Source organism: Hoplias malabaricus, chromosome 6, assembly GCF_029633855.1.
Source record: "Hoplias malabaricus isolate fHopMal1 chromosome 6, fHopMal1.hap1, whole genome shotgun sequence".
In the NCBI taxonomy this organism is placed as follows: Eukaryota; Metazoa; Chordata; class Actinopteri; order Characiformes; family Erythrinidae; genus Hoplias; species Hoplias malabaricus.
The window spans coordinates 4,439,498-4,458,807 of NC_089805.1; the positions used below are offsets into that span (position 1 = coordinate 4,439,498).

The 19,310-nt window shown below is 39.9% G+C and overlaps 1 protein-coding gene across 3 annotated transcripts; it reads left to right on the forward strand.

Moving 5' to 3' along the window:
- The first annotated feature begins 9,469 nt into the window (after positions 1–9,469).
- LOC136700143 (uncharacterized) lies at positions 9,470–18,483 on the forward strand. Of its 3 annotated transcripts, XM_066675390.1 has the most exons (20): positions 9,470–9,507; positions 10,303–10,400; positions 11,546–11,606; positions 12,107–12,221; positions 12,503–12,617; positions 12,706–12,759; positions 12,839–12,910; positions 13,115–13,492; positions 13,570–13,671; positions 13,787–14,019; positions 14,109–14,287; positions 14,368–14,461; positions 14,536–14,886; positions 14,988–15,105; positions 15,246–15,337; positions 15,452–15,569; positions 16,082–16,186; positions 16,886–17,050; positions 17,466–17,648; positions 17,937–18,483. In XM_066675390.1, exons 4-20 carry the CDS (start codon positions 12,117–12,119, stop codon positions 18,143–18,145), a joined length of 2,673 nt encoding a protein of 890 aa, XP_066531487.1. In that variant the 5' UTR covers positions 9,470–9,507; positions 10,303–10,400; positions 11,546–11,606; positions 12,107–12,116; the 3' UTR covers positions 18,146–18,483. The 3 variants fall into 3 exon arrangements, with proteins under 3 accessions (XP_066531487.1, XP_066531488.1, XP_066531489.1); XM_066675391.1 differs by lacking the exons at positions 9,470–9,507; positions 11,546–11,606 and adding an exon at positions 9,755–9,973; XM_066675392.1 differs by lacking the exons at positions 9,470–9,507; positions 10,303–10,400; positions 11,546–11,606 and having other exon boundaries at positions 12,163–12,221; positions 12,495–12,617.
- Positions 18,484–19,310: the final 827 nt, after the last annotated feature.

Genomic DNA, 19,310 nt, shown 5'->3' on the forward strand with positions numbered 1-19,310 from the left:
AGCCTGTTAATTTCCCTTTTAAATGGTAGTCAATGAGTCAATGGCAGAATAAGCTGTTTGGCTTTGGCAGAGAGGATTTGGCAAATTTTTCATGGACGCAACCCACATACTCAGGTCTACTGCTCCTCCCCCAAATGCATGTTCCTTACAAATGTGGGACCATTTAAAAGGGCAATTAACAGGCTTTCCAACAGTTTAAGATTTATTGCCAAGAAGCATTGTTATAACAAAGAAATAATCTACCAATCACAAATGTCCTTACTCTTTGTGCTATGTTAATAACCCTAAATGAATATTCAACACCAGAAATTTCATTTCATATGTGATTTTTTAACACAGTGGAACCTTCATTTTGTCTCAACACTCTGGAATCGAAGGAAAACACTGGAAGAGGAAGAGGAAATTGATTCACTGAGTGGGAACGATCATTAATTTATCATATTACTTTAAGCACTGCAACTAAACGTCTCACACACACTGAATCCCAGTCTCCAGAACCACACGAGGAGTTCAGCAGTGCCTTCGAAGGTCACTGGGGGAGTGGGAGGCTCTGCTTCTGCTTGTTGCTCCTCCCATTAAAAGGGAGGCAATCATGACAACGACGCTCTGATTGGTCAGTCTGATTTAAATGCATCCATGAAAAGAAAAGAAAAGAATGGATTCTAATACAAATCTGATGCAGCGCCGGAGTCCGTCAGTTTCAGATCGGAGAGACACCATTAAAATACGTGTTTGTTTTCAAAACCTTAAAATGTCATTATTTATATCACAGAGATCAGTTTGGGCTCCTAAAGGAAGACAAGTTCCTACAAGGTTAGTGTGTCAACATGTTTAAGTCCCCACATCTATATATATATACCTGGCACACACACACACACACACACACACACACACACAGGCCCCCATCAGTAAATGCATCTTGTTGAAACGTCACGCTGGAGCCCACATGAGCATTGGGAAATGAGTAGATTTTATCATCTACTTATCGACTGCAATAAGACCCCGTGTGTGTGTGTGTGTGTGTGTATACCAGTGTACCATGCAAGAACAAGAAAACAGGATCAGCGTAATACTGCACAAACTTGCATTATACTCCTTTTAGAGCAAAATTCATTATCTGTAACCCTTTCAGGATCGCGGTGGGTCCAGACGCTACATAGAATCATTGGGCGCAAAGCAGGAATACACCCTAGAGGGGGCGCCAGTCCTTCACAGGGCAACACAGACACACACACACACATTCACTCACACCTACGGACACTTTTTGAGTCGCCCATCCACCTACCAACGTGTGTTTTTGGACTGTGGGAGGAAACCAGAGCACCCGGAGGAAACCCAGGCAGACACAGGGAGAACACACCACACTCCTCACAGACAGTCACCCGGAGGAAACCCACGCAGACTCAGAGAGAACACACCACACTCCTCACAGACAGTCACCCGGAGGAAACCCACGCAGACTCAGAGAGAACACACCACACTCCTCACAGACAGTCACCCGGAGGAAACCCACGCAGACTCAGAGAGAACACACCACACTCCTCACAGACAGTCACCCGGAGGAAACCCACGCAGACACAAGGAGAACACACCACACTCCTCACAGACAGTCACCTGGAGGAAACCCAGGCGGACACAGAGAGAACACACCACACTCCTCACAGACAGTCACCCGGAGGAAACCCACGCAGACACAGGGAGAACCCACCACACTCCTCACAGACAATCACCTGGAGGAAACCCACGGAGACACAGGGAGAACACACCACACTCCTCACAGACAGTCACCCGGAGGAAACACACGCAGACTCAGAGAGAACACACCACACTCCTCACAGACAGTCACCCGGAGGAAACCCACGCAGACTCAGAGAGAACACACCACACTCCTCACAGACAGTCACCCGGAGGAAACCCACGCAGACACAAGGAGAACACACCACACTCCTCACAGACAGTCACCTGGAGGAAACCCAGGCGGACACAGAGAGAACACACCACACTCCTCACAGACAGTCACCCGGAGGAAACCCACGCAGACACAGGGAGAACCCACCACACTCCTCACAGACAGTCACCCGGAGGAAACCCACGGAGACACAGGGAGAACACACCACACTCCTCACAGACAGTCACCCGGAGGAAACCCACGCAGACACAGGGAGAACACACCACACTCCTCACAGACAGTCACCCGGAGGAAACCCACGCAGACACAGGGAGAACACACCAACTCCTCACAGACAGTCACCCGGAGGAAACCCACGCAGACACAGGGAGAACACACCACACTCCTCACAGACAGTCACCCGGAGGAAACCCACGCAGACACAGGGAGAACACACCACACTCCTCACAGACAGTCACCCGGAGGAAACCCACGCAGACACAGGGAGAACACACCACACTCCTCACAGACAGTCACCCGGAGGAAACCCACGCAGACACAGGGAGAACACACCACACTCCTCACAGACAGTCACCCGGAGGAAACCCACGCAGACACAGGGAGAACACACCACACTCCTCACAGACAGTCACCCGGAGGAAACCCACGCAGACACAGGGAGAACACACCACACTCCTCACAGACAGTCACCCGGAGGTGTAGCACCTTTGTTCTTTTAAGAGCGTAACCCTAAGCCTACATTATACAGGTTATAATCTAAAAGTTCTAATTTCTTCTCGTCACAATCAAAGTAATGCCAACTGGGGGCTTGGTTCAGCCTTAGTCAAATGACGCGGGCTGATGTGGAAATACATATAAGGGCACGATAGATGCCATACATCACTGTTGATGAAGGGAGGTGGATACCTGAGTGGGCTGGACCCTATGTGAACTGGCATTAGTGATTTGAGATCATACCCTGTGTAGAATGACAATTAGTCTCATCAGTCCATTACACTTTACTCATTTCCCTGATGTCCGAGTTCAGCGATGAACTACACCAAAAGATTTCCACCAAAAGATTCAAAGTGAAGAACACCACAATCTATGGACTGCGACATATCCACATGCCCCCGAGCCTCCCTGTAGGAGATGCTGAAACAGTTTCCATGAATATGGATGCAAAAACAGCAGAAACCCCCACTCCGGCAGCGAAAAGGTGTTATTTCTGCACATCTTTGAGTGGGTCAGTCCACGTCTATTCATGAGTGTTTAAAAAAACAGGAACACGCCACTTCGACAGATTCCCCTTGTTAAGTAAACATTAACATCAAAGCACTAACAGGTGCTGATTAGCTCTCTGCGAGTGTGTGTGTGTTGCCATGGCACTGGAGCTGAAAGAGCACCGTGGGAGGGTTGACGTTGCTGTGTGTGTTGAGTTTAGAAGTGTGTGTTTTGTGACAGGGCTTGCTGAATCAGAAAGCTGCCAAAAGAACGGCTCAGTGAAAAATAAGAAAGAAAAAAAACACGGGAATTGCGTTTCCCCCCCCCCGAGTAGAAACTGGGTAAACGCCTAGACACATTTGACGGAATGTATATCTTTCATAAACTAACAAACACTGAAGCTAATGTTTATTTATGAACTAAGGGCAAAACTATACCTCTACATTGCTGTATAACATTGGTATAACCGTGTTATAAATGCGTAACGACAGATGTCATCTCCTGACTTGTCATGTTCTGTAATGTCTTGAGACCACCACTGGTAACTGTCACGACAGCTGCCAAAACGTGATGTCATGACAGTTCATGTCATACTAATTGTTGCTAAGTGTATTCCAGCTAGCTTCTTTATTTATTGGTTCTCACAGTGACAGCTGAGTCTGACTGGGCCACAAGCCAAGGACCTTCTCCCAGCAGTGGTGGGGTTGACTAGGCCTGAGTCAGGTGATGTTTTCACTATGTTGGCAGAGTTCATCCAGAATTCCAAAAGAGCTGTTGCTTAAAACAGTGGATTCAGACTGGAAGACTATCTCTGTGGTAGCAGAGTTGAAGGCATTTGAGCTTCTTGAGATCTTTCTATTTAGGTGATGAAGCTAACTAAGGTTTAGGCCAGGGACCTTCTCACACTAGAGGTGGAGCTGATTAGTTGACTAGCCACATGCTGAGGATGTTCCCACCATGGTTGCAGAGTCAATTAAGCACATGTTGGGAATGTTGCCACTTTGTTGTAGAAAGTACCAGACCTATGCTGAGGATTCTCCATCCACATTAGATTGCTAAACCTATGCTGACAATGTTCCTAATGTGGTTGCAGAATTGACTAGGCCCTGGCTGAGGATGTTCCCACCATTTCTGAGATCACAAGACCTATGCTAAGCATTCTTGCATCATACTTGCAGAGTATGACTAGGCCTAGTCCGGGGAGCTTTTCCATTGTGGCAGTGTGGAGTCGACTACAACTGGGTCAGGGACATTCTCATCAATGAAGCATAGCTAACAAGGTTTCAGCTGTGGTCATTTTCTCCATGGAGGTGGAGTAAACTAGGCATGCCCCAGCAACTTTCTTACAGCAGCAGCAGAGTTGACTGGCAGAAGGCTAGGTGATATTTTTCATCATGGCAACTGGCCCAGGATCTTAATCACTTTTGACAAAGCCTGGACAGGGGATTTGACTTGCCAAGCCTGGTTTACTTTTTCACCATGGCATAAGTAATGTTGTCCAGGCCTGTATTGAGGACTTTCTCACAACAGAGGCTGAGGCAAGGTCTGAGCTGGGGATTGTGAAGTTGGCCTTGAGCATGAAGGAATTTGTCCATGTGGTAGAAGAAAGTTTGCTAGGAATTTTTACCAAAGTAGGTTTTCAGGTGGGGACCAAGTTTCTCACTATGGTAGATCAAAGTTAACTAGGCATGGCTGAGGGACTTACTTATAGCTGTAGCAGAGCTGAAAGGGCATGGACTGGATGAGTCAACTATGCTCTGCCCTGGGACTTTCTCACAGTGGTGGTAAGTCTTCTCACTGTGGTAGATCAAAGTCGACTGGGCACATGGAACACTCTTAAAAGTAACTATGCTACAAATGTTTTTTTAAGAACCAAATTTGGTTCCATAGGGAAAATTATTATAATGCTCCACTAGCCTGTTAAAGAAGAACTGAGCCTCTGTCATAGCTACACCGGGCTCAGCACTGCAGAAACTGCACTATGTAACTTTTGGAGGACACCAGGGAAAATTCGTACCTATTGTTTATTTAAGAAATTCCTTTGTGAGTGTGAAAAACCTTTTAAAGATTTGAAAAATCCATCACTTGGTCATTTTTACCAAATGTTTCTTTACGGAATCAAAAGTGGTTCTTCTATGGCATCGCTCAAAGTACACTTTGTAACACCGTTATTTTTAAGAGTGCAACAAAGATAGCAGAGTTGACGAGTCCTACTCACTTAAAAATTATTGTTCTTCAAGGTTCTCTAGTTGTGGTTCTGTATAGAGTCCTGAAATCTCAAAGAAACCATGCTTCTACTGTTATTGTCAAGTGAATCGTTTTTGGTGCCAAATAGAACCATTAAAGTATGACATTCTCCATTAATCTGAGGTTCTTCAAGTGTTCAGGGTTGTAGAAGAACCTTATAGAACCATTTTCTTTACTAAATTATCCTTGTAGAACCATCATTTTTAAGTGTGTACTCTAAAAACTTTCTTACCGTAGCGGTTGTAGAAAAAAAATCTCTAATTATTACGGAACTGTTACGTTAGTTGGTGGTTGTACAAACTTTAAAAAGTTTCTTAATATAAACGATGTCTTAAGAAATATTGTTCTTCATGCCACTGTGCCAAAGACCCCTTTTTATTTTTAAGAGTCGTTCCTCATGCTGTGGATTTTCTCAGTGCTCCTGAAGCTTTATTTCTTGCTCGTCCCTCATCCCTCCGTGACCTGTGGTTTGAACCTTCCTCGACAAACTCCCCAGCTGCTGCAGCTTTGGAGGTTTAAGGTGCAGATGCTTTTTTTTTCTCTCTCTCTTTCTCACCAAAGCGAGAGTTTAATAACCAGCTGAGCTCAGGCCTGCCACAGATCTTCCTCTAAAATCCAGGTCAGCCTATAATCCCAGTGATCAAATGGCATATTAACCCCACCGACAGGTCCAGCCTTTAGACTTCCACTGTCCACTCATTTTCACACTCTTCTTGACTATTATCTCTATGGTTTGTGATGAATGTGCTCACAGAAATAATTATAGATTTCGGGGTTGTAGTAGTTTATCTAAGCTCCAACATTGTTAAGAGCAGTGCATCAACCAGCATTAGATGCACTGGGGCAGTGCAGATTATGGGTAGAGTACAGTGTCATAGTGGAAGAGTGTTTGTGAGTGTATTCTACATATCAGACCAACTACTCATTGTTGTCTGCCTTTTATCCACTGCAGGGGCGTCCAAACCCTGGGTAACTGCTCTAGCTTCTTGCTAGAACTCTCTTTCTCCACCACAGTTGCCACAGATATGTATATCATAGGTTCAAACATTCAACAGACAAACAAAGGAAAAACAAACAGAGAAACCAGAGAAATCTGACAGATTGTCCTGAAAGTGCTTCAGCTTCTCTCTGGAAGTTCAACCTGTCCACACACTGTGGTTTGTGGCAGAGCAGAAGCTTGTAAATTATTCAGCATCATGTGGAGGGCATGGTGTGACAACTACTTCTTTCCCTCCAGAAATCAACAGCCACTCTCCACTGAGATTTCACAAGAAATATTAATAATAATAATAATAAAAACAGCCTTTATTTAAATAAAGAATGTTAGTGTCTTAAACTAAACTTAAACTAATGAGACAAAGAATGTTGACAGTTCAATGTAAATGTTCCTATATCTAGAGTAAAGAGAGGAATTGGGGGGTGTGGGGGGGGTGTTGTTTAAGTGGTAATTGGTGGGTGAGTGCTTGGGGGACTATATTTGAATGTGCTTAATTGTGTTTACATGAATGTGATTGCGCTGCTGAATGATAACCCTCTGTTTATAAACATATTTGTAACATTCATAATGAACAGAGTTAATGTACTGCATTCATTTGGAGTTTGCATGCGCTATGATTGCTGTGACATTAGCACTGAGAACTAAAGCATGGCTCTATTCACAGTATTAGCTTCATAGCTACGAGTCGTGTGCAACACTGATCCAACGACATGTTTTGTTGACTTCCTGTCTGAAAATACGCATACGCATTCTGTACAGAAATCAGGCATATTGGGCTTTGTATTGTTTTGATGGATAAATTAGCATTAGACTTTTCTCAATACTTGTTGTTTAACCCATTAATCTCCATAGTAACACACTAACACCCAACAAACTCATCCAAATATGTTCATTTTAGTTTGCATTCAAGACGGACAGTGCACCAATACACACAGCAAGACTGGTGAAAGACTGGTTTGATGAACATGAAAGTGAAGTTGAACATCTCCCATGGCCTGCACAGTCACCAGATCTAAATATTATTGAGCCACTTTGGGGTGTTGTGGAGGAGCGAGTCAGGAAAGGTTTTCCTCCACCAGCATCACGTAGAGACCTGGCCACTATCCTGCAAGAAGAATGGCTTCAAATCCCTCTGACCACTGTGCAGGACTTGTGTATGTCATTCCCAAGACGAACTGACGCTGTATCGGCCGCAAAAGGAGGCCCTACACCAATAAATAAATTACTAATAAATTACTGTGGTCTAAAACCAGGTGTTTCACTTTCATTGTCCAACCCCTGTATATATATATAATTTTATATAAAACAGTGCACACATATGTATTGTTTGCATTCTTGTGGTGATCTAAATGTGAGGGGGAGAAGCCTGTCACACACGATGCTCATTAGTTTCTTACTAGTTTCTTTTTGAATTTGACATTCCACCTTAAATGGTGTACCAGAACAAATCTGTCACTCCATTTAAGGTGGAATTTCTGACATCTAACCAGCATTAAAAAGAAACAAAACAATCTTAAAGCTGATCCCCAACTCTACACCTGTTTCTAAGCCTAGCCCTAATCACAACCCTAATATTAACCCTAAATGTAACCATAAATCTAGCTGTAAACTTTTTAAGGCTAGAAAACAAATATATGTTTTTCTTGTGGAACACTCTCACAAACAATTTGCAGCACTGTTCTTTAGTTACATTCATGTGGATTCAGTGAAACAGTGTCACCAGAAAAGAGCTCATTTAGTGAACCTAAAATAACTCATAATACATCATAGTATACAAATGTTAAGAATGATAGTTGCCCTGTGAAGGACTGGCGCCCCCTCCAGGGTGTATTCCTGCCTTGCGCCCAATGATTCCAGGTAGGCTCTGGACCCATGCGACCCTGAATTGGATAAGGGTTACAGATAATGAATGATAGCAAATATTAACTGTAATAACTGGGATATCTTAAAGTCCCCTGTTTCACCCGGCTTCTTTTCATAGCCTTTTCCAAATCAAGTACAGCTTTAAATAGGTTTGTTCTATCGATAATGTTTGACTAAATAAAAAGTGCATCAGAGGCCAGGTTCTGAGAATGAGTCTTGCACTAAACCGACAGGATCACAAAGTAAAATGGGCACAAAAGCCAATTTGGATGCAAACCTGCTGAAGTCATTACTCCACCACTTAATTACTAAAGTTTATGTTGCATTACAATGTTGTTACATTGCTATTACAGAGTTATTGCCAATTATGTTCACTGTTATCTGTCTCTGCTTTACATTGTGCCCCAGAATGCAATTCGGGATGTTGTATAAACCTGTAAACCCACATTTGAAATGTCCATCAACATAAAGTCTGATCTGAAAGGTACTGATAGGGAGTGGCTTTCCTTCAACTCATACAGCAAGTGTAAGGGGTTAAGCAGTAGAGCTTCTGACTGGTTGCCAGATGCTCCACACTTCAGCTTGAACCTGAGTGACGGAGCTAAGATTTGACAGATACGTGCTTTTCACTTTAATCTCTTTAAGTTGCTCAGGTTTCTCCACTGTGCTCCACTGCCTCTTGGAGACTTTGAAACTTCAGCTCAGTGAAGCCTGTAAAGACGTATTGCATTCAGACAGCCCCCGAACGGACATCCAACCCTTATATCGCTCAGTCTCTCCCTCTCTCGGTCTCTTTCCATCTCTGTCCGTCTCTCCTCGTCACTCCTTAAAAGTTCTATCGCTCTCTTCGGGCTGATTAATCAAAAGTGTCAGTGCAGGACTTCCGCTAATAAGCTCAATTAGGCATGAAGGCCTGGACTTTCTCACCTCTCACTGGACAGGACAGATAAAGAGATGGATTGGGGGATTGATAGATGAGTGAGATGGCAGTGGATGGACAGAAAGGTGGGTAGGAAAAAAGAGACAAATTGGAATCAGAATAAGAGAGAAGAGTTATCTGTCTGTCTTCCATCTTTCTTCACCTTATTCGTTTTTCATCCTACTTTACACAGTCCAGACTTGTTCAACAAGATCTCTGAAAATTAGCTCCTTTCCACTGGTGGCGCTGTTTCACTAAATACACTTAAGCTCTGTTATGTAGATGAAGAAGAGCTGCAAAACCAGCACACTTTCCTGATAGTGACTACCCACAAAAACACTGCAGTTTCTAATATTTTGGGGCTTACAGGTTGGTTTTTGGTTAGGGGTTAAGTGTTAGGGGTTAAGTGTTAGGGGTTAAGTGTTAAGGGTTAGGTGTTAGGGGTTACGTGTTAGGGGTTAAGTGTTAAGGGTTAAGTGTTAGGGGTTAAGTGTTAGGGGTTAGGTGTTAGGGGTTAGGCAACCTGGTCTCATGGGTTATACGTACCTCTGAACACTTTTTTGCAGAGGACCAAATACGTACTGACTGGTACATTTTGGTGCCGATTTTAAAAGCAAATGTCCACAGGGGGTGCTAAAGAGAAACGCAGACTAATGAAAAACTGTGATGGTTTTTCTATTAAAACTCTGGTTGGCGTTAGGATTTTTGAAGCTGTTAATCGTCTCTGTTAATTTTTTGTTAACGTTTAGAATAGTTTGGGATCGCCCATGATGACTCTGTTCTGTTCTTGAGTGAGCAAATCAACTAACTATTGCCTCCTTTAACGTAGCATCTGGTACGTGTAGGTGAAGCTATATCGTTTAGTCTGGTTGATGGAGCAGATTGTGCACTTTTTTGCTACCAAACTAAAGGTTCCCATAACCTTTTACCTAGACATATCAGGGAACGAGACGTGCTGTCTACTGATTAAATTATTAAATCGCATGAGTGACTTTTTAAATTACGTGTCTTGTCGTCAGGCGACACCTGAGCAGATACGTAGCTTTAGATACGTTTTGTAGCCTGGTGGCTAATGAGTTGGCGCTTGCTAAATAAAACGGTCAGTGTGTTTCTGTGGCCGTAACGATGTACTTTGTAAACACCATCGCTCTTGTTATGTTACAGGAATGTAAAAGATATCGTGGCTCCGTCAGTGGAAAAATAACAGCGTACTTCGGTTGCTATGGTAACAACGAGTCTATGGCTGTGTCTGAAACTTGAAGGTATGTACCTTGACCTCTTGTTGCCTATGTAGGGCCTTAGAAGGTAGCATTGAGATAAAGGTATTTGAAACCAAATCTCTTTTGGGACACATTCAGCAGGCATTAATTCATTAACAATATTCCAACAGCTTACATCTAGCTCTCAGTGTACATTTAAAAAGTGGCCAAACCGAGTTTTAAAATGCATTAATTAAATATTGGATTTGGGACACTACTTCATACCGTCCTGCTTAGCTTGTGTTGGCAGCATTTCTTCGTCTATTTAGTATTATTATTATTATTATTATTATTATTATTATTATTATTATTATTGTCATTATTATGATTAATGATAATAATAATAATAATAATAATAATAATAATAATACTTTTGTCGCACATTTATAAGCAAATAAATAAACTACATATTCCATTTAAAGAAAATAAGTTAATAGGAAAAAAGAAGCAGAATCTTTTGAAAAAATAAATTTCTTTAGAAATGTAAAATTGAGGCTGTACGGAGTTCCGCATGATTGGTTTTAAGTAGGCCGTTAATCAGTGCAACACCGTGCTTAACGGGAGCAGGAGTGAGCGAGTGTGTAAAACTTTGTCACGTTAGTAATGAATGGTACACATTTATATGAGATTAGTAAGAATTATTAAATGTGTGCTGAACTTTTCTACGCTGTGTTCAACTTAAATACGCTGTTAATGTTACAGCAGTATGTTTACACACGGGACCGATTCCCTCCAGTCCACCTTAAATTCAGCCTTTAAACTACTCGTTTTTATCCATTTTCACATGCTTTATTGTTACGCTCTTTAAATGTTGTGTATAACTGATAACCACATCTCATAAACTTTTCCTGCCCTCAACGTCATATGTAACGTTAACTTAAAATACTTTAAAAACATAATTTAGTGAGTAAGGTGGACATGATTTACTTTTTGCGCGTTTTCATAGACACTTTCGGTGTGCGCATGTGTGAAAATGTGCCTGTGTCTGCTTGTACTTTTGTTTGCGTGTTTGTATTTAAATCGCATGAGTGACTTTTTAAATTAGCCTGGTGGCTAATGAGTTGGCGCTTGCTAAATAAAACGGTCAGTGTGTTTCTGTGGCCGTAACGATGTACTTTGTAAACACCATCGCTCTTGTTATGTTACAGGAATGTAAAAGATATCGTGGCTCCGTCAGTGGAAAAATAACAGCGTACTTCGGTTGCTATGGTAACAACGAGTCTATGGCTGTGTATGTTTGTGTGTCTGCGCGTGCTTGTGCGTTTGTTTGCGTATGTGTACATATACGCCTGTCCATTTATTCGTGTCGTGGATGTACGTACGTTTGCTCATGTTTGTACCTTTGTTTCTTGTGCTCTTGTTTGTGAATGAGCCCGTATGTGTTGAGAGTTGCTGTAAAGTAGTCTCTATATATTTATCCGTATTAAAACCACAGATCCCATGAATCTGCCAAACTATTCGGTACTGTAGTCATAAGAATGTCATAAGAATTAATTGTTTTGGCAGATGATGGACACACAAATCCACTAGTTAGATAAGGTGTGTGTCAGAGGACAAATTTTTATTGTCCCTTGGAAAATAAACGAGGCTTTGTAATCCAGTATTTTTTTAAATGCTGTTCACAAGTAGGAAGTTAATAAAAGTAGGAAGTATAAAATCCACTACTTAAATATTTTAATTTAAAATGTAATTTATCTTGTGACCCTCAGGTGTAAAAACATGGCTGAAAAGAGATCATCTGGTAAACCTGCACAAGAGGACAGAACGGAGGAGGAATTACAACTTGATATTGATGAGCTAATGGCTGATTTGGAAGAGATGAAGGTAATTTGTATGAAAATAATTACTGCATCAAACAGTATTTCACAACTCCTTCTCTGCATGGTCATTTTATAAGTATGTTGTTTCCTTGTTATAATCATTAATTTTGTTCTTGCAAGTATTTGAGGGTCACTAACAATGAAATTACTGCATTCAAAAAAATTATTTATGAATTATTTAGGAATTTAATAGCACTGTTATTAAGTATTTGTGCTTTATGCAAAATGCTATTTTCTGAAATACCACATTGTTCTACCTCTTAAATGTTTATATGAGTAATATAGAATGAAGAAGTAGTTGAACCACCTACCAAAAAAAAGCATGTTGAGCCAAAGGTGCGCTGGAAAAAGAGAAATAAAGAAGGATACTTGGTCTATGAGAGGCGAAAACAAAAGAAGGGTATGTTTAGATGTTTTTGATCCTTTGCTCTTTGTGAATTATTTTAGAACTCATTCAATCATAAACTTTTGGATTTGGTTTACTCTAGATCAGTCTCGACGTTCCATGGCTTTTGCAAGTAACCTACAGGAACTTGAGATTGGTAAGCCATTTTTAATTTATGGTAATGTACAAATGGTAATGTATTTATTGAATTAAAAAAAAAAATCATATAATTCCAGAAACTGCAAGCACATCTATACCTTCAACTAGCAAACAAGACCTGGCAGATGTAGATGTACAACAAGTTATAGGTGAATATTTTTTATACTTAATGTCATTTTATATTTATTGTAGCACTGTGTTCATTAAGTTCCACTGAATTAGTTACTTTCTGTTTGCACTCGAGAAATAATGTATTTTTTAAAATTAAATAGGACTGTTTGTTCTCAATGAACAAGCTCATAATGTAAGGAATTGCTGAATGTTTATTAATTAATTTTATTTATTTTTGCAAGATTTACAACTACAACTACTCCAGGATACACTGGACTGTGATGTTGCAGAACCCAGATCCACAGCATCTCACAATTGGGCATTAAGGCAAACTTTGTCTGAAGATCGCTGGCGGGAAGCAAGACCTAAACTCCTTGACAGTTTGCTAGCTTCAGGTCATGTACATCATGGGTATTGTGATCACTGTAAATCAAAAGAAGCAGTGATCAGATGCAAGGAGTGTTTGCCAAAATCCAGTTTCTGTGGAAATTGTGATATTTCCACACACAAATATCTTGTCTTTCACAACAGAGAGACTTTTGTTGATGGGTTCTATAAAACTCTCCCGCCATCAACTGCTGTGCAAGACATCAGTGGACAAAATGTCCTATTTGAACAAGGTAAGAACTACTTAAAAATTAAAAGCATGTTCATATTTTCCCATTTTTGTAGTCAATATATTATTCCGTTCTGATAGCGTGTTTGATGCCAATTACACAACCAGACAGAATCTGTGATTGTGACACTCACAACCTGTCCATTGATACTGGACGACCAGTTGTACTCATCTGTATTAATGGTATGTGAAACTCAGAGTATTTTTATTGTATATTAGGTTAACCTGCTGACATACAGTATGTGTTGATAATCACTGTGTATGTCCTTTATATTGTTTTCTTTTTAATTGTGTACAGGTCGCTATGATCTCTTTCTGCCTGTAGTGAATTGCAGAACATGTCTTGTGTCATGGACACCTGAGGTACGGGATCTGCTTTTTAGTGGTTACTGGCCAGGAACAGTTGCATTTCAAACTGTATACCAGGTAGACCTTTTCAGGTCTTTTGAGGAACTAAAGATCACTTCACCTGGGCTTTCAAGACAAGCATTTGTAAAAATGTTACAACAGCGCTCACAACTATTTGGAAGGGTAAGACTGTTGGAAGGCTGTATGTCCACTGCAATTGTCCTGTCTGCAGTTTGGCATGTAACTATGTTTCATTATTTTCCTAATTCCAGAGTGGCAACATATGTGGTGATGTCTTCCAAAAAGCTTTTCTTGAATGGACATACTGTCGTCATGAAAAAGAAAAACTCTGTGGAATTGACCACTTCTCTTGCCCAGCTTGCACCCCAGATACAGTTGCTGTGTCTGCTGATGGAAACAGAAAACTATATCGTTTCAGCAAAACAAAGGGGTATATTATAATTGAGAACATTTTCACTGTATAGAACTTGTGACTGTCTCTTGTAGCATTAAAATATTTTCTTTATGTAGGGTAGAGGAGCAACCATTTTTTGATGGTGATTTTCTGGCCAATGACAACGCTGTAGCAACTTTTGTTGACTGTATTCGTGAGAAGACCAAGGCAGTAAGAAATGTCTTTGGACTGTACACAGTAAATCAGTATTTGCATACATATCTTACATTGACATTGTGTTACAGGTACATGGAAAAGGCATCTGTGGAAAATCAACATGGGCTGCAGCTAGGGAGACCTCTAAAAAGACAAACACAAAATGCGATGAAGAGGGCCTAGAGGTCGCAGTTTGCAGACACTGTATATTGCTTAGAGGTCTGAACATGTTTAGGGGGGAAATATTTGCTTACCCTCTGTTTTTGCAAAAAGAACTTGCAGCTAAAACAAATTGCCAGTTCTTCTGCACTGACATAATGTGTCGGTATTGGCCCTATCTGCAAAAGGTGGCTCATGTGTTCCCAGAATTAAAAATCTTGACTCAGATGAAGCCTTTTCTCTCGGTTATGCATGCAAAGGGGCACTCTACAAAATGTGAGGTAATTGTATATTCCTCAACTAACAGGTAAGTTCTTTGACATGTTGATGTTGTTGTTAAACTCGATATTTATATTCTTGACATCTGATGTATATTCTATAGGTTCAGTGGGGTGGCAAAAATCAAACAGGGGCAGGTACTACCCTAGGTGAAGAAGTTGAACAAGTTAACAGCTTTTTGTCACGAGTGGCTCTAACTACGAAGTACATGAGTAAGGCTGGTAAGAGAACCTTTATTTACAGTTCTCATGTATTGTGCTCAGTTTTTGGCATTATTGTTCAAACTGCTTGGTTGTTTCTTTACTCATACTTAGTGACTTGCTTATAGTTGAGCAGCACTTTTATTCTTTCATCATCACAGCACGGGTAGACATGATCACTTTGCATGCCAGGGGATGGAATGAGCGAAAGAAAAGAAACCTGCACAAGTACTTGTATAAACGCTATGTGAAGGTAACTGTGAAAGATTTTATTTATTTCAAACTGACTTAAGTCTGCTAATGATTTTCATACCTAATATAGTATTGCCAAAGCTTTGTTTAACTTTCAATTTATTATACTTTTGAGATTTTACAAACAAGTAAGGAGGTCAAAGAGGACATTGAGGCTATAAAGAAAAGCACAGGAAAATCCGATGAGGAACTACAGCAGTGGGTCACTGATGTAAAACAGTGGGCAGTTGACAGTAAGTATTTACGTGTTGTTGCCTCTTGTGAATTGTAAAGAAGGATCACCATCATCAGTTTTTTTTTTATTTTTTTTTTTTATGTATTTCCATGCCTTAACTGGCTAAAACTATCGTGTGACCATGCCAGACAAAGATGCAATGTGTTGCATGATCAGTAACTGTTTTAAAAAGGTAAACCTAGGTGAGGTAGCTTTCTCATTCAAAACATTGAGATATTTATTAGTCACCATAAAACATAAAGGGCAAACTGTATACATGTTCTCTGATTCTTTGGCAGAAAGTTAGTGAATGTTCTTTTTTGACTTGTTCTTTTTTTTTGACCTGTATTACAATTTCTCTTTATTTTTTGTAATTTAATTAAATTTTTTTTTTTGCTTTTAGATTTGTTAGATTCATATTTAATGTAAATCACTTTTGTCTAAAAAATATAAATTGTGTTATTTTTCTTTTTTGTATATGGCACAGAAAATGCATGATACTGATTAAATACTTATATAAAAATGTTATAGCTCCAGATGACCTCAGCACAGATGATCCAGTGAGGTTGCAACATTTGATTGAAAGCCTCTTTTTGGGTATCCAGCAAAAAAAGCGGGATCTATATAGAGTAACCGGTAAGTATCCATGACCAAATTGCCTTACTGTCATCATGTATTTGGGTGACAATTTTTTTTTAAATGTGAGATATATATGCCCTATACATTTCTAGGAGTACAGAAAGTTACGCTCCATTGACTACATATACGTGGTATGGTATTTGTTGACTACAATAAAACACGCACACACACTAGTGCTTTCTATGGGCTGTGATCACACACCCAAAGTGGGGGGCAACAATCCCGGCACCCGGGGAGCAGTTGTGGGTTCAGTGCCTTGCTCAAGGGCACTTCAGCCCGGTCTCTAACCATTAGGCCACGGCTGCCCTGTCATATTTGAAGTCCTCTGTGGGGGTCCTGACCATTGAAGAAACAGTGTAATATGAGCATTTTGATTTGTTATGGTACACTGTATCAGTGTACACTGAGGAAACAACCCTACCTTCCAATGTCTGGTGTAAAAATAAGCATTCCTATGTTTAACATTACCTGACTGTCTGCACTACTGTTCTTTTTATTACCAGAAATTTATTATAGTGCTGAATTAATAAAAAGTAAAATTTCAGGTATTGAAGTATTCACAATTACTTTCTTAATTACTGATATACAGTATTGTTTATAAGGTGCCTTTTGAGTGTCCACTAATCAAACTTAATGCATATACTCCTGAAACCTCTTTTTAAATTTTTTACATTTTTTTCATGAATTTTGCTGCAGACCGTAACAAACAGCGACACAAGATCCGAAGACGGATTGCAGAGGATAAGATAAAGCTGTCTGATGCCATATCCCAATATAATGATCTTCCGACCAGCACAGAATCTGTAGATTCTGTTGAAGATCTTTTGGTATCAGAAAGTCCTATCTGGCCTTGGGATTCTGGTATGATAATTTTGACATGAATTATTTTAGTGAAACTTTATTGAGTACTTCATTGAACTCTGTCTTTGAAAGGTAAGAAGCCTATGTATTTTTCATTTGTTTTGGACTATAGAAGTGTGTGGATTTCCATGAAAATAAGATTTATATATTTACCCCTTTTTCACATACTTGAACTGTGCCATCCCCCCCATAGAGTGACCATCTCTCACACACTTCAGAAGTGACTCCATGCCTGACTCCTGTGATTATGGTGTCAAGGAGGGTCTCTGTGTTCTTTCTCCACACTTGTTGGCTTGTGTTGTCAGGACAGACAGCTGCACCACTAACATTTGCTTTTACTCCCAAAGGCATTAAGAAGTATTAATTAATGTATTTGAATAGAATATTTATATCAATGTGTTGTTTGTCTTTCTAGAACTTGACACTTCTCTAGGCATGAAGAAGAAAGTTTTTGACAAGGTGATGCAGCTGGAGAGACTGATCGAAGAAGAGGCTATACTTTTGCGAGAAATGAAACAACATTGGAACCATCTTACAAGAACCTGCAAAGCTTTAAGGGACCAGGCTGGTGTAATATCAGAAGACCTGGCAGCACACAGTGAGTATTAATTTCTTAATGTTGTTTGCTCCATATTAGATACATTCTTGAATCACTTTACAGATTATTTTTGCTAGAAATGTCCACATTGAAGCATACTTTATGAACACAACCCAACATTCACAACTAGATCATACTTTTCAAACCCTAATACTATGATCAGATGATTAGGCATGTTATTTGTGTATACTGCTTGACTATATATGTTCTTTCAACCTTGTACCATTTTTTACATTATATTTGGTGTTTAATTGTGCATTGTACTATATATCCCAATTTGATATTTAGGCTACCCTTCAGGAGTTTCTGATCAAGCTTACCATGGCCTGCACAGTGCTGTCCTCCAAAAACTTGAGGAGCTTAAGACTGAGTTGTTAGCTGTGAAAGAAACATACCACCAAATAGTGGTTGGTCATCATGGCACTGTTGTGGAAGAAGAAAATGAAGACCCATATGAGGATGTTTCCACAGATGCATCTACAGATGATGAATTGTAGATTCCATCCACTGCAGTAGCCGAGTACATTTCAGATCTGTTTGCATATGTAAATTTTTTTTCTTAAACTTACATACATGTAAGCATACATATTTTTCACCTGAATAGGATTATGGTTGATTTTGATTATAATCATCTAAGTTTGATTATTTGATTATAGCTGTTGTGTCCAGAGTTAACATATGAGCATTCAACATTTTAGTTGATTATGGACATTTGCATCTATTGAATGATTGCATCTGTTAATATTTTGTCCTCTACATATTTGCTGCATTGACTACATTGATTCAATCAAGATCACATGCATTACATAAACTGTAGCTGAAACTGGGACCCTAATATTGCATGCTCAGTGATGTCCTTTTGATTTTTTTTTTTTCTTAATAAATAAGTATAATGGACGAGGATTGTTTTTGATTATTTATTTATTCTTTTGTGGCACACAATCAAATCATTATGTATACTGACAAAAAACATTAAATGAAGTTCAAATTGTGGGCAGGCTCCAAGGTGCCGTCCCATGTTTTCACTCTAAAAGGCATCATGGATGCAAACAAACTTATTATTTCATATACTGACATTATTTTATTTGAATTTGGTATTATGATTAATTAGGTTCAGTTTTGCAGAAACCTGGTAATAAACTAGTAAAGAAGGAGAATGCATATTTATTAACAAATCAATGCTGGCAAAGGTTCTTAACATAAGGCTTAAGGCAGCCAGCTGATACTTGCCTCTTCTCATCCCTACACACAAACACAGACAAAAACAAGTGTTAGTCATTTCAGCAATGACTGATAAATTTATAATTATACATCCACAGTCAGTTTCAACATCTTGCCTCCTTTTCTCTTTTAAATACAATGCAAAAATCCATATGCATTTCTACTATAGCAGAAAATGTCAGTATTACATGAAATGTCAGTCGGCACTATTCAATTAAAACTCAACAACAAAATGAATTCAATTTTTCAGACTGTTTTTAATACACAGGTATCCTTGTTGCATATGAACATTTAACTACATTCATTCATTCATTATCTGTAACCCTTATCCAGTTCAGGGTCGCGGTGTGTCCAGAGCCTACCTGGAGTCATTCCACATTCACTCACACCTACGGACAGTTTTGAGTCTCCAATCCACCTACCAACGTGTGTTTTTGGACT